Source organism: Dicentrarchus labrax, unplaced genomic scaffold (assembly GCF_905237075.1).
Source record: "Dicentrarchus labrax unplaced genomic scaffold, dlabrax2021, whole genome shotgun sequence".
Taxonomy (NCBI): domain Eukaryota; kingdom Metazoa; phylum Chordata; class Actinopteri; family Moronidae; genus Dicentrarchus; species Dicentrarchus labrax.
The window spans coordinates 1,866,981-1,891,240 of record NW_026136718.1 but is presented as its reverse complement, the minus strand read 5'-3'; the positions used below and the strand labels follow the sequence as shown (position 1 = coordinate 1,891,240).

Sequence of the window (24,260 nt, the reverse complement as noted above, 5' to 3'; positions counted from 1 at the left end):
GTGTGTGTGTGTGTGTGTGTGTGTGTGTGTGTGTGTGTGTGTGTGTGCGTCGTACCTTTGGTGACCTCCTTGTCCAAGGTTTGCAGCAGGATGCTCTCGTAAACATTCTCTATGTGGATGAAGTTGGAGTGGTCGGCGAAGATGAACTGATCAAGACCCTGAAGCTCCTGAACGGGGGAGAGACAGACCAGGGTCAGAGGTCAGTGTGTGTGTGTGTGTGTGTGTGTGTGTGTGTGTGTGTGTGTGTGTTTTAACCCCACTCAATCTTACATATCACTGAATCAATCACAGATTGTGTATTTGCAGCTTTACAATAAACTCGCTTTGATTCCCGTTTAATTCCAGTTCCTTTTTACATTTTTCACACTTTAAAATATTTATTTCCCAAACTCGTACAGGGGAGTTGGAATATTTAGTTTCCGCCCTGCAGAACGTTGGCTGTTCACACTGTGAGCATTAACCCTAAACAACACTGAGCAGTGTGAACGTAGCCTCTGTATCAGGCTGTGTGTGACCAACAACCTCCACCAATAAGGGGGTTAGAGCAACATGTATGCCCCCTTATAGGCAAAACTGAGGGCATCAAACTTCCCTTCTGCTACTTAGAGCATCGTAACGAACGTATCGACATTTTTTTCATCAAGTCAGAGCTTGAATCATCTGGCAGGGCTGTTAGAGGACGCTGAGCCAAGAGCAGTAACACAAAGATAAACTCCACACAAAAATATTATCATTATTCATTTAATAAAGTGTTCATACTGAAGCTGTAAAAGTAAAAACGGGATAAATCTATGAGCTTATACTGTGTGTGTGTGTGTGGGGGGGGACTCACGGTCTTGCAGGTGGGGGCCAGGTTCTTCTTTAGAAAGGGCAGAGTGATGGAAACGAGAGCCTCCTGGGAGATCCTCTTCCTCACCGTGCTGCTGTCGTAATCATATTGCTGCAAACAAACCAGATCAGTGAGGATTCACTCGTTCACTTGTGTCACTGTGTGTGTGTGTGTGTGTGTGTGTGTGTGTGTGTGTGTGTGTGTGTGTGTGTGTGTGTGTGAGAGAGAGCTCAGGTACACAAATCAACTAGGTTTTACTTCCAGAGCTGAACTTTAATGAGACAATAACTAACCCAAACACATATGTGTACATAGATCTGTACATGTAGGCCTCAGGGACTCTCAGTTGGCTCTTTTTATACATGAGTTTTGCTTCACTTCTGGTGTGGCAGATCTGTAAATGTGTGTGTCTCAGTAGCTGTACAGCCTACAGACCAGCAGGTGGTGGTAGAGAGACATTGCTGTGCTGTTTATCATTATTCAGCCTACTTTAGGTGGAACCAGGAGAATAGTGATATGGGGCTCCGGATCTGATGAATTTACTGTTTATTCACAAATAAGATAAAAATAAAGTTGGAATAAACAATAGCTGCTGTGAAATCAGGAACTTTAGGCCGTAACAACCCGAATTAAAGGCAGTGAAGTTCTGGAGGAACTGAATGAACGAGTCTAACTCATCAATCTGACCTTCAGCACTCTGTGTTTGGCCTTTTCAATGGCGGAGCTGGCGTTGTCGGGGTTGTCCTTGACGGCTTTGTGGAGCAGCTGCTCAAACGTGTAAGCTGCATTCTCCATCAGCTGACACACACACACACACACACACACACACACACACACACACACACACACACACAGGATGAGGTCAGGCGGCTGTTTAAGGGAAAAACAACATCCTGCAAACATCTGGAAATCCCATCAGTGTGAAATATCCACTGATTCATGGTGTGTTCACACAGCTGGGAGATTAATGCTGAGTCAGCGAACCGAAGGAAACATACGTTACAATCACAAGTGTGTCATAAATGTCGGTTGATGAAATCCCTCCGCCCACTCTGTCTGAGTGTGTGTGTGTGTGTGTGTGTGTGTACCTGCTGCAGGTCGATCTGAGCGCTGTGGATCACTCGTGAGATGTTTGAGAAACCGAACCGATCCTGCAGGTGCTGCAGTTTCTCCTGCAGGGAGCCGATCTTCTGGTAGCAGCTCAGCAGGTCCGGTCTCGCCATGTCAGCAAGAGCCTGAGAGAGAGAGAGAGAGAGAGAGAGAGAGAGAGAGAGAGAGAGAGAGAGAGATGAACTATACAGCTGTATAACGCCCACTAATCGGGGCCTAAAATGACAAAATGTAACTCGCAGGTTTCTGTGTCTCCTCCAGAGTTCACAGCTGACTACAAACACTGAATTGTTCACATTAGTTTAGTTTCTCTCTCCAACCATTGATAATTTTTGGTTTCCAGTGAGATATTATCGAGTTCATATAGTGACTCTGCTGTCTAAACTTTGCCTTAACAATATTTAGTTTTATGTAAAATATAAAAATGTGAGCTGCAATCAGTGTGAAGGGCAATATTTTATTTATTAGGTTTTCATCACGGTGGATAAATCTGTTTATTAGGCGCCTTTAAGTGAAGCCTTCAATTGAATATCTGGGTTAAAATAAATTCAGCCTATAGAAACAAAAGGATCATTGTCAGTCAAACATTTATTCTGAACAAACCTTCTTCAGTTGCTCGTTGTTCTCTTGCAGCAGGACGTCCTGACACACCTGGTCCATCATCGTCTCACTCAGCGTCCGTCCCTCCTGGAAACCAGAGCTGACCGGCTCCATCAGCTCCTCCAGGACCGAGCCCAGGTACGGCTGGACCGACTCGGAGCACAGCTTCTCTGCTGGCTCTGAAACTTTGGCTGCCGAGGAGAGACGAATGATAGGTTTAGTAAAGTCTCATCTGGCCCCGGATGTTTCCATCTGTTACCCAGAGCCAGCTTCATTCACATTCATCACCGAGGACGGCTCCGAGCATCAATCAGTAACAGAAGAACGTTACCTCGGACTTTTTCCTCCAGCTGCCGTCTGCAGTTGAGGATCTGGTCCATGTCGGAGTGGATGAGCACCTCCTGCTGCCGCACCGACATTCGACACTCCTCCTTCAGAGCGGAGAGTCCCTCCAGGAGGTGCTCCTGGACCAGGATGTACGCCGCCTCCACCGTCTGGGTACAAACAGGGATTCAAACACAAAAATACATTTCTTACTGTTTTTATATTATTATATCATCATATTCCACTAGATATAATGCAGAAAAATATGGAAGACAAAAGCTGCCATTATAATAAATGAATTAATGACTTTAAAAATTTAATGAAAATAAAAATGTTTTAAATATTTACAATTTATACTCTTCAGTTTACGTGTATTTCTGTGCATATTTATTTACCTATTTATTCATTTCCCTACTTATTTATCTATCGATCGATCTTATAAATCTATCTATTCATTTTTTATATTTATGTACCCATATGTTAATGAGGGGCGTTTTCTCAGTTGCCCCCATATGGATCAGGAAATAGAGAATATTATTATTACTTTAAAGTAACCTGCTCATTTATTTATAATGGAGGCTTTTAAAGTAATTAATTCATTTATTTGTTTATGATAATGGCCGCTTTAGGCCTCCGGAGTTCTGCTTGGGCTTTAAAAAGCTCTTCATATACCATTAACGGGGAAACAGCAGCATAAATCAGTTATAAATCAATAGATTCCAGCAGATTTCTGGAGCAGATTAATTGATCCAGGGAGAGTTTGACTCACAGCAAACCAGACTCTCTTCCTCTCCGTCTTCTTGGCTTTGAGATGAGGCAGCATGTCTTTCTCCAGAGACGGCAGCAGTTGCTCCATCACCAGGTTGGCCATCACCTACAAAACAGGACTGGATTTATTATTTTCATTCACTTGATTTTTTTAAACTGTCAAGATTACACCAAAACCCCAAAGTGTGCAGGGCCAGATGGACCAAATCTATTTATTATTGACTGAAATATCAGGTTTAAAAGGACCAGGGTGCAGGATTCAGTGGCACCGCACGCGCACACGCACATGCACACGCGTGCACACACACACACACACACACACACCTTCTGTCAGTTTAACAGATATATGTTTGAGCAGCTGTGGTTAAACTGTTGTTTCTGCTTCCAACATTTCATTCATTCCTTTCATTTCTCAGCTCTGACTCGTAGGTGTGTGTGTGTGTGTGTGTGTGTGTCAGACTAAAGCTATGTGCAGGGAGGAAAATGCTGGTGAGTGACGAGTACTTCGCTATGTATTTTTACTACATGTGTATTCACTGCATGCTCAAAGCAGAGAAAACAGGAAATGTCTGATTATTGCTAAAACAAATGGAATTTAAATGGTGTGTGTGTGTGTGTGTGTGTGTGTGTGTGTGTGTGTGTGTGTGTGTGTGTGTGTGTGTTCCTGCAGTCAGACTTCCTTTCACCTTCCGACTAATTTTGAACACAAAACACAATGTGAGCGAACAACAACACAATGGAGGGTATCTGCCGTCGCCGTGTGGGAGGATATTCCTGCTCCACTTTAAAGGGAGCGGGGAGGAAAACGGGCGAGAGCAGAGGAAGTAAAGGAGGAGGAAAGAGAGTAAGGAGGAGTGAATGAAGAGCGGCTCTCCTCCCGTGTTTTCTCAGTACAACAGAGGATGCAAATGAGCCGTCGCTCTGATTCTGAACACGCCTGCCATCATGCAAACACACTGCAGTCTGCAAACAAAGGAGGCTTTTCTATTGTTTCCTCTGTGAACTTCAGCTTATTATATTATTATTATATTAATATTATATTATTATTATATTATTATTATATTAATATTATATTTATTATTATATTATCATTATATTAATATTATATTTATTATACGATGAGCTGCGACTTTCAGCTTCTAAAAGAGAAATCTGGCAGCCGGAGACGAGGATGGATACGCTGTTGTTCAACAAGAAGTAGTTCCTTGTTTCCTGTTAGTGTACAGATTAAACAAATGAGACACACGTGAGCTTTACAGGTGTTGGTAGGTGTGTGTTTCTGGACACAGACAGGCTAGCTGTTTCCAGTCTTAATGCTAAGCTAGGCTAGTGGGTGTAAGCCCGCCATTGGCCGACTGTTTCAGTCAGAATTCTCCTTCTCTTCCCTTTGAAAGAGCTCGCTGACGACGAGGCCGTCGCTGCATCCTGGGACGACTGTGATTGGTTTGAAGGAACAAGCCAACATCCCCCCCCCCCATACCACAACGATAATGGTTTGATCCAGACCTGTCTCCGGTGCTGGCACAAAGTGCGGACATCTTGTATTTTCCAAAAATGTTAATCTATTCCAGGTGCAGATGAATCCTGTTAATCCAGTTCAGGTTTGTCTGATTGGCTCCAGGAGCAGCAGTTTGTTGCCAATGACTGTTTGTCATGAACACAAATTTTTCCGAATATGACAATATTCCACATTTAAGCCTCATTGAATCAATATATTCCATTTAGATATTCCTGACTGATCCTAGGAGCAGATTAGGACATGAGGGATGTGTCGGTGTTTACAGCGTTGGAAAGGAAAAACCTCATAAACATTATAAAGGACTGCGGTTGGACGAATGAAAGAGAGGTTGTGTCTCATTGACAGTTTATATAATGGACACATTTGGGTCTGTGAAGTGTCTTTAACCTGCAGTCTGTGTAACAGCCAGCAGGGGGAGCTCCACTCTGATACCATTCAGTCTTATGGAGAAATGAGTCAATGTCTCAGTTGATTTATTCCCTCAGTAAACAGTTTCCTGATGAGTTTCTGGTCTCAGTCTCTAGTTTCAGTCTTCTTCCATACAGCATGATGTTCATTTAGTAACTGATGGTCCCATTTAGAGTAAAACAGACCATAAAGCAGGGTATGCTTTAGGGCGGGGCTACCTTGTGATTGACAGCTCATTCTCAGTGAGTTAATCAGAGTGTGCCCAGCTGCATGTAAACAGGACTTTTAGAGGAATACTGTGTTTTTGGTGTAAGATCCAAACACACGACGTACCCTGACGTCACTTCCTCTCAGCATGTCCCAGGCCTCGTATTTGCCTTTGTCCTGCCTGTAGAGCTGGATGGCTTTGAGGAAGGCCTGCACCTCACACGTCTTCTTCTTCAGGAAGTCTGACAGAGAAGAAAAGGAGCATACAGTTAGTTACAGATAAACTGCCATCCTAACCTCATAAACGGCGTCCTCAGTCTCTCGCCGTGATCGAGCGCCGCCATCCGACATTTATCAGCCGAATTAAACGTAGCGTTTCATCAACTCGCTCGGCTGCACGCTGCAGACATTCCTCTGCATTGGCGAGATTAAAACGTCCTCTCCTTGGAGGTGGTGTGGTGAGTCTGTTGTCATGGCAACTGTCGAACGTGGTTGAAAGTGATGCTGCACAAACAGAAATCTATCTTGCGAGTGTTAAACACCGGTTCCCCCCCGGTAGGTCTCATTGATGGAGAGCAGCAGCTGATCGCAGGTGATCACAGTGCTGGAGGACTGTTATTTATTAGCACTATAACTATCAATTGTGTTAATTAGCCATTAATCCTCCTGCTCTTTTCTATTTAACCGAGTCATTGTCTTTAAATAACAGAGAATAGTGAAAGTGTCCTGTATCTGTTTCTATTTCTGAGGTCTCACCTTGGTTCTGGTGCCGGATGCAGTCCGACAGGATGGAGAGGAACGCAGCCTGTTTGGCCTGCTGTCTGAAGCAGAAGTAGGAGTCCCTCCTGTAGGGCAGACGCAGGTAGACAGGAAACTGTCCCGGCATCCCCGACAGAGGAGGCGCAAAGTCCTCCTTCACGTCTGAAACAGAAAACATAATGTGCCGTCTGATGAAGCTCGAGTACTTCGTACAAATCTTGTTTCAACTGTGAACTATTGTTACAACTGTCAGATATTAAAGCTGTAATATGTAACTTTCATTAACTGTTGTTAACAGCGCCACCAGTGGTCGCTCAGTAAACTGTTTACAAATTACCCGGTCAGCCAACACCTTGAAGCAACCAACGGCAGACAACTGGGCCTCCAGTACGTTGGCCATTTATTGGTGTGGATTACACATACAGTCGGTTACAATGGGGTAGTGTACTACACACATCGAAGCATTAATACTGTGAGTCCTCCTCGTGGCGCCGGTGGCTGTGAGCCGCCGTCTGTGACTGTCGATGCACGAATAACCTCTGTCATGTGATCAGGCTCTTACAGGTCCAGTTCTGCTTCATAAACCAGTACACCAGATGGGACATTGACCTCATTCAAGCTGGATAAAAGGCCCTGAGGTCAGACGGCAGCACTACGAGCTTCTGAAACAACTGCTGTAAGTCTCTCTTCTGTGTTTCAGTCGGACGCTTGCATCGAGGATTTGTAGGACGAACCATTTATAGAGTTATACAGGTGGAAACTCTCTTTATAAACATACACGAGTATTAAATCTTAGTAAAGTCAGCGACAACGAAACAACAACCAGCTATGGTGTCTAAAGAGCCCTAATTAGATATTTAATTAGCCAGTTAATTCATTATCTCGTGCTTCTGACCTGCTGCCGTCAGTCGAGTGTGAAACATTGGTTAGTGACACCAGGTAGGATCAGGTGTGTTGACACAGGTTAATGCAGGTCAGGGATCAGGTCTGGAGGAAGACCTTTGTCTTTCTGTGGGAGAGGGGACAGTAAATATGTCCAGGAGCCTGTTCAGACCTGCCCGAGGAAACCAGTTTGACAGCCAGACACGGCGGTGAAACGTGATTAAAGGAATATTCCACTGTTCAAGCAAAACACCTGTGTTTTGCAAGTTTTATATATTCAGAATGAGCACAGGTGATATAAGTGGAGGTTAAATCGGTGCGTCAGTCCTGCTTTGTGTGTTTTCTTACTAAATTCCTCCTTTCTCCCACCTGAGCTTCTTGTTCAAACAGTGGGAAACACTTAAAGTTTCTCTTCTGTCAGGTTGAGATTGGAGGCTTAAACACGGATAAAGGTGTTTAAATAAAATCAAATATCTAGTGAGACAACAGCTAAAAGACTGAAATCCTGGTTGAGTCAGTTTGGGAAACAAATTATTTATAATATTAATAATGTTGCTGATTAAGATGACAAAGTTTGGGTTGAAGTTTTATTAACATCCTTTCTTACCTGTAATATCTAACAAACAGGTGAATAAAGTTCCCAGACTCCCTTTAAGAGAGCGTGTTTGTGTGAAAACAGATAAATTACAGCCTTACGTAAAGGCGCCCGTCTAACCTGCAGAGGTTACCGTCTGTTTCCAAAACACACGTTTGAGACTGAACTCATCCTGATAATTGTAGGTGATTCAATACCTGCAGGGAATCTCTAAGACTGTAAAGCTAATATTTATGAATCACTCACTGGTGTCGTCGGGGAAGCATTTGTCCACCATGGCCATGTACTTCTCCTCCGTGGTGAGAACAGTGCCCCCTGTAGGCAGCAGCTTCTGGCGGGGAGGAACTCCTTTAACGAAGGTCTGATGGAAGACGACAGAAGAAAGAGGTTTTAGGAATCAGAGGAGGTGAAATTGTCCTTGTTGTTGTTGTTGTTGTTGTTGTTGTTGTTGTTGTTGTTGTTGTGGGAGACAGGCAGACGGCTCACCTCCAGGCTGTCGTGGCACTCCAGGCTGTAGTTGGCTCTCACCACCACGTAGCGGTCCCTCCATTTCCTGGTGTCGTCAAAGTAAAGGACGGCCTCCTCGTACAGCACCTCGCCGTCCTCGGGCGCCACCTGGTCAACACACACACACACACACACACACACACACACACACACACACACACACACAGTTATATTGTTGTTGATTAATTTGGTTCAAAGTATTTGATTTGTACACCAGAGGCAATGTACTGTGTGTGATTGTATCCGACAATAAAGTTGCTTTTACAATTAACATTAACTAACTTACTTGCTGAATATTTCAACTTTAAAGTTAAGATAAAAGTAACATAAACAGAATGTATATAATGTTAAAAAGAAATGCTAGCTAACTATAATCTACGATAATCTACGAGTTAGGTAGTTAACTAGAGTTTTACTCTGTAGCAAAACACTAGTTAACTTTCTAACTAACCAGCTAACTAACGTTTGGTTAGCTGCCACCTTTTGCCGTTAAGGTTGTTTGTGGAGTTAGTTAGCGTTTTACTAACATCAGCTAAGTTCAGATGTGACTATTTATATGTCACTTTTATCTTTGAACCATCTTCAAAGTATGGTTGTCTCTAAGTACAGGGAAGGAGGAAGTTGACAGCGGTCCTAAAAGGGGCGGGGCTTAGGAAAGGTTACTGCTGATTCCGATGCGTACCCGCTGTTTGAGCAGCTGTGTGATTTTCTCTTTGTTCTGCTCCAGATCATCTTCCACCTGAGAGAAACGAGCCACGGAGAACTGCTTCCTGTAGTACGGACTGAACGCCTTCAGCTCGGCCTCGGCCTGACCTGCAGGGGGCGACAGAGAGAGTGAATGAGTGGGGGGGGGGGTGTTGTTACAGGTAGAGGATGAAATATGAACCAGGAAGTCCAGCTCTCAAACACAACAGGTTGTTCACAGCACTCAAAGACTGATTGAACGGCCGTATAGATCGTTTGAGGAAGCAGCTAATTATAAACCACGTTTACATTCATTTTTAAAGCAGCGAGTAGTTATAGTAAATAAATCAGAAGGTGGATGGATCATCGGATTAACACCCAGGAGGCCGCTGTTTAACGTACGTGTAATGTAAGCTACAGTGAATAAAGGCACCAGACGTCACTGTACTACACCTGACCCTGTACTTGAACTTTATGCTAAACTAGGCTAACTATGGTGAGACTCCAGCTCTGTTCTTAAAAAGGTCCAGTGTGTAGGATTACAATCATTGAAGAGCTCCCTCTGTAGATACAAACAGCTCATCGGACACTACGATTCTGATTCTCAGGTGATTAAACACTAATGAAAACATACCTTTGAATATTGTATTAGATTCCTGAATGATACACACTGGACCTTTAACACGAGTAATTCTGTGTGTTTCCCCAACATGTTGAACTACTCCTGGAGGATGAATTTGCATAAAAAGAACAAAATGCTCAAAAAAAAACAAACCACATGAATCTGAATTTGTCATAACTGCTCAGAACTCTGTTTGTTTCGTTTGCCAAAAAGTTGTTTTACTCTCATTTTTCCATCTCTTGTTCTGTGCCAAAGCCTTCCTCCAGCCCGGATAACAAAGCCCAGATGATATCACACTGTACCCGAGGTGATCTCTGCTGTAATCAGGTCACTGAGCGTCCAATCAGACTCTGTGTCTCTGTCCAAGTCTCCAAGGCCACTAACAGCAGCATCAACCAGATCCCTTTCACTCGGTCCCGGCTGCAGTTCGTCAACCTACGACTGCTGGCAGCACATTCACATGATTACCGAGAGAGAAAAGAAAAACCTCTCAGATTTCACTCCGTTCCTGCTCAACCAGGCCAGATTCCCGACGCGGAGGGATTCAGTCTCTCACACACAGCTCAGCACACACACACAGAATAAAGTTTTCCTGTTTTTCCCTGTGCAAACCACATCAGCAGTGAGTATTTACCCAGACTTAAATGCTCAATATCCACAAACTATTAACAGTAATTCCCGGTGACACATCCGCCACTTAATGGGTAAACATATGGCTGCTGTTTATTCTCCCTGCTCGCTGTACAGTCAGCGGTAATGTCGGGGGTTGATGGCTCTGTCATTATCTCTCGGGGCAGCAGCAGGATGTTTTACAGCGAGAGGATGATGGCACAACAACTGGCTGCACATCACCATGGAAACACAACCTGCGGCAGGGTCCGCCGCACCGCCCGTCTGGTAATACACACTGGTTTCTGAAGTCTGAGCATTTTAATGTTATCAAAGAGAAGAGTTTTACCTTTGAAGGGCGTTTTTAGGGGCTAATAATGAACTGTTGTATATTCTGTATAGTTTAAGTGGATTTTAAGAGAATAATTAATAATTGAATTAAAGGATTGTATTATATTAAAAAGGTACTCGACCCTAAAATGTGTTTTTGAGTTGTAAACTGACCGCTGTTAAAAGTGACATTATCAGAGGGAGCTGGCAGAACTGAAGGGTGTTATTTAAGTTTAATACCAGTAACTATAGATTATTGGTTTTTGGTCAATATTGAAATACCTTTAAATTAAACATTCATTTACACATTAATAGTAGCAGCTACAAAATGAGCTACAGACGTGGTTTAAGGTGTTTGTGACGAAGATAGCGGCTGCTAAAGAGGTTAGCGCAGATGATCCAAGCATACGGTCCTTCCAGGAAATTGCGAATTAACGCAAATTCGACCAATCCCTACTCGACCTTTAAGTTTTGTCCAATCACTGCAACTTTTCCAAAACTTTTAACAAACCATCGGTCGCTGCCAGGTTTATTGAGGTTGGAAGAGATCAAACTATCCAGGATCTTCCTGTTGATCATCATACAGAACAGACCAACCAGTGGACCGTCCACCAGCAGGGGACAAACTATCTTGAATGAAACGGTATCCCTCGTGGCGTGTTAATGCTCAGGAGATGGAAACGGCCCACAACTGGGAGCAGGATATCCACTCTGATTAGCCAATCGGTGGGGGGTGCTTCGTCGGCGCTACCCTTTTACACACCGCATTGTTCAGGACTGAGGAAAAAACAAGGAGCTCCCCTGAGATCCCCCATCAACAGCTTCACACTGCAGCTGCTGATGAAGAAACAACCTCTCCCTCACCTACAACAACAACCATTAAAGCTCCACAGTGCAACACTGAGGAGGACCTATAGTCTTCGCTCTGTGTCACTAAACGTTGCAGATTGATTGACGGGTGAATGTCAGGATATTATTGGTTGAAATCAGTTAGTTCATGTTGACGTAAGCACGCGTCACATTTAGTTTCACAGGAAGACACAATGATTGGATTCTGATTAAGTTTTTGTGTATTTTTTGTCAAGCATTGTTAAATATGGGAACAATATAAATGAGGATGTGTCCTTAAAGGGTTAAAATGAGATTTTTCAGTTCACCTAAACTTTAAATAACAGAAAATAACGTCCGTCTTTCATTCTTTTTCCTTCATTTTAGAGATCTCAACCCTGTCAAACAGGCATTTTATCAGCATCAGAGAAACCGAAAGAGTAAGTGATAACAGCAGCGACCGTTTGCGCAATCAAAACAGGAATCAGATTTCAGCAAAGATGCATGCAGACAAGGGGGGTTATGGGTAATCGTTGGAGCGTTGTATGTACAACAAATGTTAAAAACAAACTGACGCAGATGGAAAACGCGCGGTCGGACCAATTGCGTTCAAATTCTGATGCAAAACATATTGTTGGGATGATTAAAAAGGCAAATCTCTGCAGCACATTAAAACACGTACATTGTTTCCTCTAGTGCCACAAACATTACGTTTTCAGTCTTACACCGACTCATGAAGCTGTCAGTGTGTAAACTGCAGCCTGCTGTCCTTCCTCCGTACAACAGTCGGGTTGGAGGTCAACCGTTTTCCAATAAAGCCGAAGCTGTGAGTCACTCAGGGAGGATCGTAAAAGCTGCAGGTTTCATCTTACAGACACTTTTTATTCTTCTCACTCTGCACTGGCTCTGGCTGCCAGCTGTGAGAGACACGTTCTCCGTTATAATCTCTGCAATTTGAGAAGCTGCAGCTCAAATTCAGGCCAGAGGATGAACGTCTTCTTCAGCAAATCCTCCTCCTGAGTTCATCTTGGTTCACGCTGCGAGGAGTCCATTTGATTGGCCGTGGCGTCGGCTCTCATCCGGTCGCTCGTGTGCCTTTTATGCAAAATATCTCCAGCCGCCGTTTGTTTAATATATTTCCTTTCAGGTTGGATGGTTATGCAAACACAGGAAGGTGGCCGGAGGAGGGAAGAAACGTCAGACACCTTCAGACGGCCTTTAAATGGTTTGAATATTTAAGATTCGCTGATTATGGCTCCTTAAAGGGACAGTTAGCAACAACAAATTGAAATCACCTAAACAAATCAATATCAGTTTAAGTTTACACTATATTTAAAATACTTTCACCGCTTTACCTCGATGTCTGACAGCCTTTTCTAACTTAAGTTGTTACATTGCCCTCTCCAAAACCACCAGTTCCACCAGACTCCATTGATAAAATCAGTAATTTTACCTTGCAGAATGCAAAGGTTGATTGTTGGAACAATAGAAAGACTAACAAAGACGTTTTATTCTGTTTCTGTTCACTTTGAATGAAGTTTCGATGATCTGAAGGTAAAATGAGTGTTTTTGTCTCTGGAGTCTGGTGGAGAGTGATAGTGATATTACGGCTGTTTGTGGTTAAACTAAAGGTCTCTCTCTGTAGGGATCCTTTCCATAATGCTGTCAGACACTGACAATAACAACCTGAGTCTGTCAGTGGAACAAACTACTACTGTTAGACGCACTTTAACGGCAGAGTTTTATTTTCTTTCTGTCCAGTTTGAAGCGTGTTTTATTTGAGATAAAATGACTGGTTTTGTCAGTGGAGTCTGGTGGGTGGTAGCGCCACAAGATGCTGGTGCTCTAGTAGAAGTGAATGTCGTATATATTTATAACTTTTAAAATACTGGTGACATCCTCCGTCCCCACCCAAATAATTCGCATACAGTCCCTTAGAAATCAGCTTGGTACTTGAACTTTATATTTTATAAACAAATTCAATATATTCATAAAAACACAACAATCACTGATCACTAACAATCACTGCTTCGTGTTGTTTTTCAAGGGACAGTAATTATTAATCAGCATTACTGTAAATGAGCCAGTGAAAGCCATCTGCCTTATTCTCATTTTCTGTCCTCTGGCACAAATAAGAAAACATTCACACCAATTAAAACTGAATATTTGTGCAAAGTGGAGAACGCAGATTGTAGAGACGTTAAATAAAGCCAAAACAGACAAAGAAAAAAAGCTCATAAATGCCACATAACTGGGTCATGTCGAGCAAATTAACCACAGCAGGCCGACCTCGCCTCTAAAGATCCTCTGTCACATACACTCCTGCAAACATTACTGCGTGTACATGCAGACTAATGTGGTTATATAAAGATGGAGCCATGTTAACCACAGACTGTGTTGATGACGTTGTGCTCATAGTTTGGACTAAATGTGTCCAGATATGAGACATTTTCTTTGTCATTTCAGCCTGTAAACACTGCGTTTAATGTGATGGTGACAATTTATTCAAATTAAAGTTCAACAAAGACGGTTTCGGTGAGTTTTATTTAAGTTCTCACCCCTTTTTGTTGGTCTGAGATGTTGGTGCTTTATTAGGAGGATCTATTGTCAGAAATATAATATTCACAGGTAGGTTTTTATAAGTGTTTAATCAGCAGAAAATAATCAATGTGTTTTCGTTGCCTTTCATACGGAGTCGGACAAACCAAACACTGGTTGTAGATCAGACTTTTGTGTTTTTTGGAGTTTCCTGGCCACCGTAGACCTACTTTCTTTGCTTACATTTACTTTTTTTTTGTCATATTTACAGTAAAATAAAAGCTTTTTAAGTCACTTTATGACTGCGTCTATTAATGAAATACTACACCTGTTAGCCTTCTATATTCCCTCTCATATACAATATGAAACAATGCCTTCCAGAGTCCACCATGTTTCTACAGTAGCACCGAACAAACCAAACACTGGCTCTAGATTGGGCCTTTGCAGCCACTGTAGCTCATTCTCATTCCCTAGTCATCAAAAACAGACGCGAGCAGTATTCAGCTGGTTGCAATCTTAAGCTCCACCACTAGATGCCACAAAATCCTACATGCTGGTCCTTTAATTGTAGTTTCATTGTGACCATAGAACTACTTTATTAGCTCAACTTTTGGTCACATTTATAGTTAGACTGTTTTCTAACCGAACAGGACAAAAAACCCTTTCTGTATTCAAGGTTATGTTATTGTCACTGAATCCTACACACAACAATCCAACAGTCCGCCGGCTCCGTCTCCATTGTTCGTCCATTTATTCTTAAACTCTGAGCAACAGAAGTTCAAAGAGCGGCCGACAGCACTGAGATCAGAGGAAGGTCAGAGGTAAAAACCAGGGTGACCAGATGAGAACGGGTGTGTTCCAGTCTTTTTAAATGTCTTGTCAGCAGTTAAGATTGAGCTCTGTGGCGGCTGCACTCTCCATCACACAGTTAAGAACAGAATCACATCAACAATCCGTTATTTATGATCAATAATACTTGATCAATAATAATAATAATAATAATAATACATTAAATTATTAGAGGCGCCTCTCTGGGCACTCGAGGACACCGTACAACACACAAAAAAAAAAAAAAAACAGCAAGAAATAAGAAACAGATAAGAAAAGACAATGTAGATGGTTAAGTGGGGTAGGCAGTTCTGAATAGGTGAGTTTTTAATCTTGATTTGAAGAGTGTGAGAGAGTCTAGGTTCCTGAGGTCCGGTGGGAGTGAGTTCCAGAGTTGGGGGGCAGAGCGACTGAAAGCCCTGCTCCCCATGGTGACGAGGCGGGCGGGAGGGACAGAGAGGTGGACAGAGGAGGCAGATCTGAGGGAACGGGAAGGGTTGGCGATGTGGAGGAGTTCGGACAGATAAGGAGGGGAAAGGTTGTGGATGGCCTTGTGGTAGACCGAAGAGAAGGGAGTTGCAGTAGTCGATGCGGGAGGTGACAAGGCTGTGTACAAGGATGGCAGTGGAGTGGGGAGAAAGGGAGGGGCGGAGTCGATTAATATTGCATAGGTGGAAATATGCAGACCGGGTGATGTTATTGATATGGGATTGGAAAGATAATGTGCTGTCGAGGATGACACCCAGACTCTTAACCTGGGGGGGAAGGGGAGACAGAGGAGTGGTCAATGTTGAGGGAAAAACTGTCAGCTTTTGAGAGGGTTGATTTAGTGCCAATAAAAAGAAATTCGGTTTTATCACTGTTGAGTTTGAGGAAGTTGGAGGAGAACCAGGATTTGAGCTCGGTGAAGCAGTCAGTGAGGGAGGAAGGTGGGAGAGTGGAATTTGGTTTGCTGGAGAGGTAGAGCTGGGTGTCATCCGCATAGCAATGAAAGTGGATGTTATATTTACGGAAGATATTGCCAAGGGGAAGGAGGTAGATGATGAAGAGAAGGGGCCCCAGGACAGAGCCCTGGGGCACGCCAGTGGTAACGGGGGACGGGTGGGAACTGAAGGATTGGAGTTGGATGAACTGAGTGCGGCCTGAGAGGCAACTAAAAGCAGGAATTATAGCCTACGAATATGTTCACAGATTCAGAAAAATTTATATATTGACCTACTAATTCATGTAATTGATCATTTAATTAAAGGGTTCCCTCATTTTAATCTTTATTCCGCAGCAGCTTGTTTCCTGTTTCTCCTTTATTGTGTTATTAATTAATCATTACAATTTGTCATCTGTTCTGGCTCGTTCATTTTATCTATTGATTTTAACGGTTCATTTTCAGGACAAACAGGACAGGAGTCGGAATTCGGAACAACTGCTCGTAATTCGGGACTATCCTGAGTTTTTTTTGGGGACATCTGGTTACCATAGTAACTGTGAAACTAGCACACGATCAAATGTGACCTTGTTACCAACATTAAAAACAATATCTGCCTGTGTGAGTGCTACATGTCACACCTGCTGCACCTGAACATGACACCTGCAGAGAGCCACACCTGTGGACTAATCCACGCTGTAAGTGTATAAAGCTGCTTCATCTCAGCTGGAAACCCACAGATAATCCTTCAGTGTGTGTGAAAGGACTTCACTTCTTTTTACACACATTTAAAAACAGCTCCTGTCTTAACAAATAGAGACTCTCCAGAATCTGTAGAAACTTTATCTGTTTCCACCTCACAGCGAGCGTGGAGCGACCTGCAGCTGTTCAAACATACATGTTGGTATTGAGACAAACCTGAAAACAAGCCAACCTCCTCCTCTATCTCTCAGTATGTGAGTGTTTGGTATTTGAACTATGAGTGAGAGTTAGACCTGCTCCTCCACCCTCACCGTCCATAAAACGCTCACAGTCAATGTTTGTAACACGTTTGCATCATGTGAGGTAAAGTGAAAAAGCACAATTCATTTTAACTCTCCAGCATGTTTACATATTTTAACACAGTGATAATCAATTGATATGTGGACCAGGTTTGTATTATTGAAGTAGTTCCTCAGATTTGAATGGAAAGAAACGATCAATGTAGATATATTATTTTAACGTTGCCGTGGGACAAAACGAGTTCCTCCTAACTACACTTAATGTCTTGGTTAGTAGACAGAAACCGAGCTTTGTTGTTAGTTAATAATGAATTATTTGATGAACGGACTGAACTGTCTGGGCCACCGTAAGGTCGTAAGATCACAAACCGTAACGAGCTCATTTAAATGTTACAATTACAGTGTTACAACACTGGTCATTTCTACACACACATTTTATTTCACGCACAAATATCAGGTGACGTAGTATCAGTTCGGTTTTAATTCAGTGTTGAAAGATGTCAGCGTCCGTATCCTGATATTCTGGCTTCTTTATTGTCCCGCTGGAGGAAGCGTCCATCTTTTATGTCGATGGGTCAAACAAACACAGGAAGTGTGAAACCAGAAGTCAACGTTGACTTATAGTAAGGTTTTCTTGCTTTATTGTGCGTTACGTTTTTCAACCTACGTCACATAACGAATGTCTTTCTGAAGTTAAACGTGTAGTTTTGTTGCCTAAACCGACCGTTTCCTGTCACCTGACGACCTCGCACAACACAACAGACAACAAATCAATAAACACACACTTCACCTACACACACCGAACTTCTATCTCACATCACACCTCCACAAAGATCTCTCTCTCTCTCTTCTCTCTCTCTCTCTCTCTCTCTCTCTCTCATAAAAGCAGAAAAAGCCCCAAAAAAGAGGATGAGTCATTTGTTAACTAGAATTATGTTGTTTATCTGACGCAGCATGTTGTTGTTGTTGTTGTTGTTGTTGTCTGTACATTGATTTACTCAGTATTTCCCTATGGAACGCACTGAAGCGGGACACTGTGTTTGTGTTTGTGTCGTGTGTCAAACTGTAAAACCAAGTGTTTAACAATCAGCGCTGATGTTGGTTTAGTGGATTTCTTTAACACCTTCTGGAGCACGATGACTTTTAGATGTTGAATATGAACAGAAAGAAATAAACAGTCAATCTTCCAACAGCTGAATCACAATAAGCTCATGTGAGAGTGTGTGAGTGTCCCTGTGGTTGAGGGTGTGTGTGTGTGGAGCATTAACATGTCAGCACATGTCATTTGTTCCCACACACACACTCTTTACATGCAATCACACATGACGACTAAGTGACCAAGTATGTTTCTCCTTCAACAGTTTAAAGTATGATTCACTGCTCATTTAAAACTCAACAGAGTGATTAATAAAGTAAGTAAAAAGTACAGTGAGATCAATAAAAGACTCGGAAATAATAAATGTTATATTTCTTTTTACACATGTGCTCAGAGGAAGATCCGTGGAAGGAGCCTCTTTGTGCTGTCGGGAGGAAATAACCGAGACACCGAACAAGTCGCTGCAAGGCAGAAAAATGTTGGAAAAGAGACACAATGAGTGTGTGTGTGTGTGTGTGTGTGTGTGTGTGTGTGTGTGTGTGTGTGTGTGTGTGTGTGTGGGTCTGAAATATGTGTGTTTGTGTATTTTCCCATGGTCACACAGAGCGAAAGATTAGTCAGGTAATCAATTATTGGACTGACAGACGAGTTATGTATGAAGCAACCAGGCTAAGAGTCTGCTTTGAGCTAATGCTAACGTCATCAGTGTAAGAATAATAAAGTGACTGATACAGACGATACGGTGATGAGTTTGTGGTTCACTGAGTTTCTGAGTGGAGAAAAGAGGTTAAACTCTATTTTATGATGCTACAGAGATTCTTTTCCATCAAACGGTGTTTAAATGTTGTTTAAGGAGCTTCGGGGGATTTCTCTTTCAGACAAATGGATGCTTATATAAGAGGCAGGAGGCAGGGGAGTCGTCAGTAATGACAGAGCGCCGCACTCGGAAAGGTTACGTCGACGAGCATCCCTCACAGAGCCGACAGGTTTTACCGCCCTGCAGCGGTGATGCTCTCCATCGCTCTCCGACTCTCACACGCCCTGACGATTCAAAAACGGAGGAGCTGCTTCAGATGGGCGTCGCCACTCGAGAGCTTTTCTAAAACAATAACCTCATCTGTCTGTTGGGACTTTCACGAGCCGCAGAGCCTGTTTGACACTCGCATACCATCTTACCTGGGTGATGTAAAGTCAGAACGTCGAGGTCAGGACGCCGAGTCCTCGAGTTTACGCTCACAACAACCTGCATTAACTTCCAGCTGCGAGACGGAGAAACCTCCATCCACAGTGAGCTCAAACGTCACAGAGACAAAAGTGAAGGACGCATCCTCAGAGACAGATGGAGGCCAGTTTGACAGCAGCAGTTAAAGTAGCTAACCGGCCACTGATGGTAATGCTAGCTGTCGTTGGCCCCGAGGTATTGGGAGCCAAACCCGCCCAGAAAACCACCTCGGTTGCAGCTAGCTACATGACGGCAGGACGTAGCACACATTCAAATCAGCGCTATTAGCTACCGCGACAAGTCCCAGACTTCCAGTTTCAACAGAAAACCGTATTCATGAGATTATAGATCTCTCTCAAAACATTAAACTATACCTTTAAGTGAGAAAATATGGGTTTTTTTGTAATTTGGAAGAACAAAGCTTTCACTAAATAATGTCACAATAAGGCCTGTAGTGATTCAGTGATAGAAACAGATCATTTCTTGGTTACTCAGCGCTGATTTACCGGTGTGAAGTAGTCGGACTGGCAGCAGGTTTGTGCAGTATTGGCAGTGTTTCCTGTGGACACCGGGTCGGTCAGTCTGAGTAAACAACAGGTGGGGCTCCTGCAGAGAGCTGAGCAGCAGCAGTTTCCTCTCTTTGTGGAGAGGATTCAGATCTGAAAAGGGGCGAAAGTTTCACAGACTCACAGCTCCTCTGAATATCTGAGGGGTTGTGTAATGGCAGCTGGAGGCAGAGTGACACAGCATGAAGAATGGCAGACTGACAGCAAAAACAAAGGCTGGGAACGAGCCACAATCTCCACGACTCCTACAGCCATGTTAGTGAGAACTTACAATAAAGTTCTGTAGCTTGTATTTAATTACAAACACACACATGATCTTTCTTCTCTGGGTGACATAATAAGTGTTTTTAATAGATGACGTAATGCTGCACTAAGTCTTGTGTTTCCGAGAGACATTCGGGAGACTTGCTAACACACTGATGTGTCTTTAAACTGCAGGATCGACCACGTTCATTGATTTTAATCCACAAAAAACACCAGCTCACACCTTAAAACCACCGGCAGCAGTGATACTGTATGTGCACAGGTAGGTAGGTAGGTAACACAGCCACATATATGGTATTTAAGAGCTGATTAAACTATAGCCAGCAGGAACCATCAGACCATCACAGCCAGGTAACACTACACTAGATAGACATTAACTTTAGCCAAAGTTAAAGGAGCAATTTGTAAGATATAAATCCCAAATGTTAAAAAGTTTAAAAAGTTAGTTTGCTCTTCGTCTTGCGGACAGAGTCTTGAGGCAACAGTTGGAGCTCCGGAGAGCCGAGCAGATGTTCCACCCTGTTGAGCTCCTCTGTTTGTCCTCTTGGATAAAACATGTGGACGAAAAACACGAGTCACCGCTCTGCCAGATGTTAGAGACACTCTCATGACTGTGAATAACCTCTGTACCAGCGGGTTTGGCACATTTCTTTCGTAGGAATCCACATGTTCACCGACGAGCTCTGCTGTTAAATTTTAGTCTGGAAAAAGTCCCCTGAGAATCCATAAAGCCCGACGCACACATGTGGCAGCAATTAACAAAATATGGCCTCCACAGCCTCATCATCAAGTATTTAAAGGAGGAGTTGAAGATTCAGTTTTAATCACAATTCTGTATCTGTGTGACTTTTTCTTCTTCTTCTTCTTCTCTCCTTAGATTGATTCAGAAACACAATCAGTGATAAACCTGATTTTCCAGTCTGATAACTGGTTAATTAATTGATTCGTGACACACTTTTTAAATGATATACTATTTAAACTTCAGGTTTGGGGAGAAGGTTTCAAATATTTTCAAGTCATAAAGGCTCAAGTCCAAGTGAAGTCACTGGTGTTAAAGTCTGACTAGAGTCGTTCTGATACCGATACCGTCGGATACTCTTCCGATGTTGCCTCGAGCGCTGAGTACACGTGTTTGTGCACCGATCCGACACCACGTCGTTTATGTGCTCCTGTTTGGCTCCCAGCTACTTTTACTACTACTTAAAAATAGGAAAACTCATAACCAACCAACCAACCCAATGAAGGCAACGAGTACTGGCCACAGGCGACTACTGTTTTAGGCTGATGAAGAAGAGTTGATTTCCTGACAGAGGGTTTAACCTGAGCCACACAACGACGACGGCAAGGATTAGTTTACGGCTTTACAGGTTTAGTGTAATACGCTTGTTAAGGTCCAGGTATCAGAATCGTATCGGAACAAAAGCCATCAGAGTTAACGGCCGTCCACACCAAGAACGAGAACTATACCAGGAACTATCAATATATCGTTTTAAAAGTCGTTCAAACTCAAGTGTACAACTTGTAAAACAACATATTCTACGCTGCAAATAAAGCAAAAACATGTCATTTTAATGGTCTTCAGTGCTGATGGAGTCTCTGAAGTCCTTAATGAAGACTAACTGATCTCGTCTGTGAAGAACTCAGTGAACCTGTATCCGCACATACAGCAGTAACAGCTCATAACGTGAGGTCTTTGTGTGGATGCTCATATTGTTATAGTTAATTGTTCTTGATGTGGACGGCCCTTTACAGTCAAAAGAAAAGTTCCTCCATCGCACAGCCCGACTACACAAAGAGGACCGATGACATCAGTCTGAAAAAGTACCTCAGAGTCGAGGGATCGGACTCCACCAACACTGGACTGAAGTCAGCTCATGAATCATCTGAAGTGAATGCGGCATCCAACGTCCAACCCAACCCAGTGCCTGTTATTCAGAGGAGTCTCCCGTACACACCCACCCTCCGCCCACCACACACACACACACACACACACACACACACACACACACACACACACACTGCAGACTCAGAGCGAGAGGAATGTTTTCACCATGAGAAATGGATGCACGGTGTCACCCTCCAGCCAAACGGAGGCCAGGAAAAACTGACGAGGCCGACGTTAAAGTGTGCAGACGGAGGCCACAGAGAGCCGCCGTATGAGAGCTGCAGGAGATAGAAAGCACCCAAAGGACCCTGTTAAACCCGTTAAACCCCGTTAAACCCAAGTCTGAAAGCTGGTTTCCTCCATCCTCGAACATGCATGTCATTATCCAGATACTGCGACTACCGAACACACACAAATAAACCAACATTTCCACTTCAAGCCTCACAGGACGCTCAGCACAGGATCAGTGTTTTTCACTTCCTCCATTCCCAGTTTGAACATATGATACCTTGTAACCACGGCAACAGGAGAGGGCGTGTTTTCACATGATTTACAATAATATCTAAAAGGAGACCAGATTATTCTGCGTTTTCCATCATTGTCTCCGTTCTCTGTTGTTTTTCCTCAGCTTTCTCTGACTTTTCACCTTTATTTTGTTTGTTTACAACAGTGTGCCGACCCCGGCTGTTGTTCAGGTGACCCAAGAAGCCAAAAAAACGGCCGGACAGCAGCCTCGAACCTCCACAGCTGCTTTCTGGACTCGTGTCAGACTCATCAATGAAGCGCTAGAACTCTCTGTTCGGACACAATATCAAACCTAAAACTTAAACCTGACCTAAAACGTGTGTCCAGCTGATGCCTTCAGGTGCATGAGCTTCCTCTCATATGTATAACAAACCAATCTGATGTCCGCAGCTATAAAAGGTAAAACCAGGTTCGTGTTATACTCGAATCTGTCCAAGTGGGAACCAAAAGAGACGCATGAATGTCTCCGAACAATACCAGCGCAGCCACAAGGACACAGTCACACAGAGCCTGAAAGGGACTTTTATTCCCACAGCAACTGCATTATCCATCTCTCCAGAACATAGACGGATCCATACAAGAGCTGCACTTTGAATAGGTCAGACTGCCTCCTAATAGTCGACTTAATCGTTAGTCGATGAGAGTCGTAGTCCATCAGTCTGACAGTCGCAGGAGCTTCAGCTCGGATGAAACAAATTTATAAATTAGTCAAGATAAATAATTTACATGGTCTAATTTATTTTATTTATTGTTTTACGTAAAGGTTTAATATGTCTTTTTATTTATAATGATTGAAGTGTTTATATGGAGCATTTTTATCCAGTTTGGTTGGATTATAATCTGAATATTAGGCTCCCTGTACACATGTTGTCAAGTATTTGGGAGAGATCAAAACTAAACAAACTCTGCTTACCTCAGATCAGTTACAATCTGTGTGTAAACCAAACAAACTCCTGATTCATCAAACTACAGGAACACCTTCTTCACTGATAGCAACTTCATCTGCACCTGTCTGTCATCCACACACAATGAACAGCATCTTTTGTCCTTTGTAGTATCATGGACACACCCAGCAGCAGAGGACGCACAAGACAAAAGGGGAAACAGGTCTTGGCACTCTCTCTCTCTCCCGTCTCACTTTCCTCTCCCCCCGCCCCTGGTGCACGACTGGAAAGGCAGGATTGACCTAATGAGCCATGCACATAAAAAAGACTGAGCTCGAAAACAGTGAAAACAGCATAAAACCCCCTCCTGAGTTTATCTGTCGGAGGAAGCTGGACTGAAGTCTGGGGAGAGAACCGGACAGACAGGTTTCACAGCAGACCCACATCTCTGGAAACAAGTCGAGGATTAGATTAATCAGCTGTTTTGCTTCCAGGGAAAGTGATATTTACATGAGAGGACAAGATATCAGCTCACGAATGAATGAGACACTGACTCCGAGGAGAATTCACACATTCATCTGAAGCGCAAAACGCCAGCGCGCCAACTCAACCCGACGATCAAACCCAGAGACAGGAGAGGAAGTTCCAGAGAGAATCAACACCGAGGACCCGCTGTGTGTGTGTGTGTGTGTGTGTGTGTGTGTGTGTGTGTGTGTGTGTGTGTGTGTGTGTGTGAGGCGCAGTGAGAGCGCGGTGCGTCCTCGCCGCGTCGCTCCAAACGCGCTGGTTCGTACCTTTGATGTAGTTGGATGTGGTCTCATCCAGCAGACTGGACGCGGAGATCCCCATGGTGCTGCGGCTGGGGGACAGGATCCACAGGTAGGGTTCAGTCCTCAGGTACTGACAGCGTCACATCGATCTGCGGCAGCGAGGGAGGGAGGGAGGGAG

At 43.4% G+C, this 24,260-nt stretch overlaps 1 protein-coding gene across 1 annotated transcript in view; it reads right to left on the bottom strand.

Annotated features, from left to right (window-relative positions):
- The window catches only part of niban1a (niban apoptosis regulator 1a), a 27,121-nt gene extending 2,861 nt beyond the window's left edge, over window positions 1-24,260 (bottom strand). The window contains exons 1-13 of the mRNA XM_051375749.1: window positions 24,107-24,260; window positions 9,191-9,321; window positions 8,488-8,616; window positions 8,248-8,362; window positions 6,522-6,686; window positions 5,892-6,007; window positions 3,633-3,737; window positions 2,871-3,033; window positions 2,543-2,730; window positions 1,918-2,064; window positions 1,517-1,627; window positions 833-940; window positions 56-167 (exon numbers count right to left, since the gene is read on the bottom strand). Coding sequence (XP_051231709.1) covers window positions 56-167; window positions 833-940; window positions 1,517-1,627; window positions 1,918-2,064; window positions 2,543-2,730; window positions 2,871-3,033; window positions 3,633-3,737; window positions 5,892-6,007; window positions 6,522-6,686; window positions 8,248-8,362; window positions 8,488-8,616; window positions 9,191-9,321; window positions 24,107-24,161 — 1,645 coding nt within the window. The 5' untranslated portion in view covers window positions 24,162-24,260. The remainder of the gene's footprint in view (window positions 1-55; window positions 168-832; window positions 941-1,516; window positions 1,628-1,917; window positions 2,065-2,542; window positions 2,731-2,870; window positions 3,034-3,632; window positions 3,738-5,891; window positions 6,008-6,521; window positions 6,687-8,247; window positions 8,363-8,487; window positions 8,617-9,190; window positions 9,322-24,106) is intronic.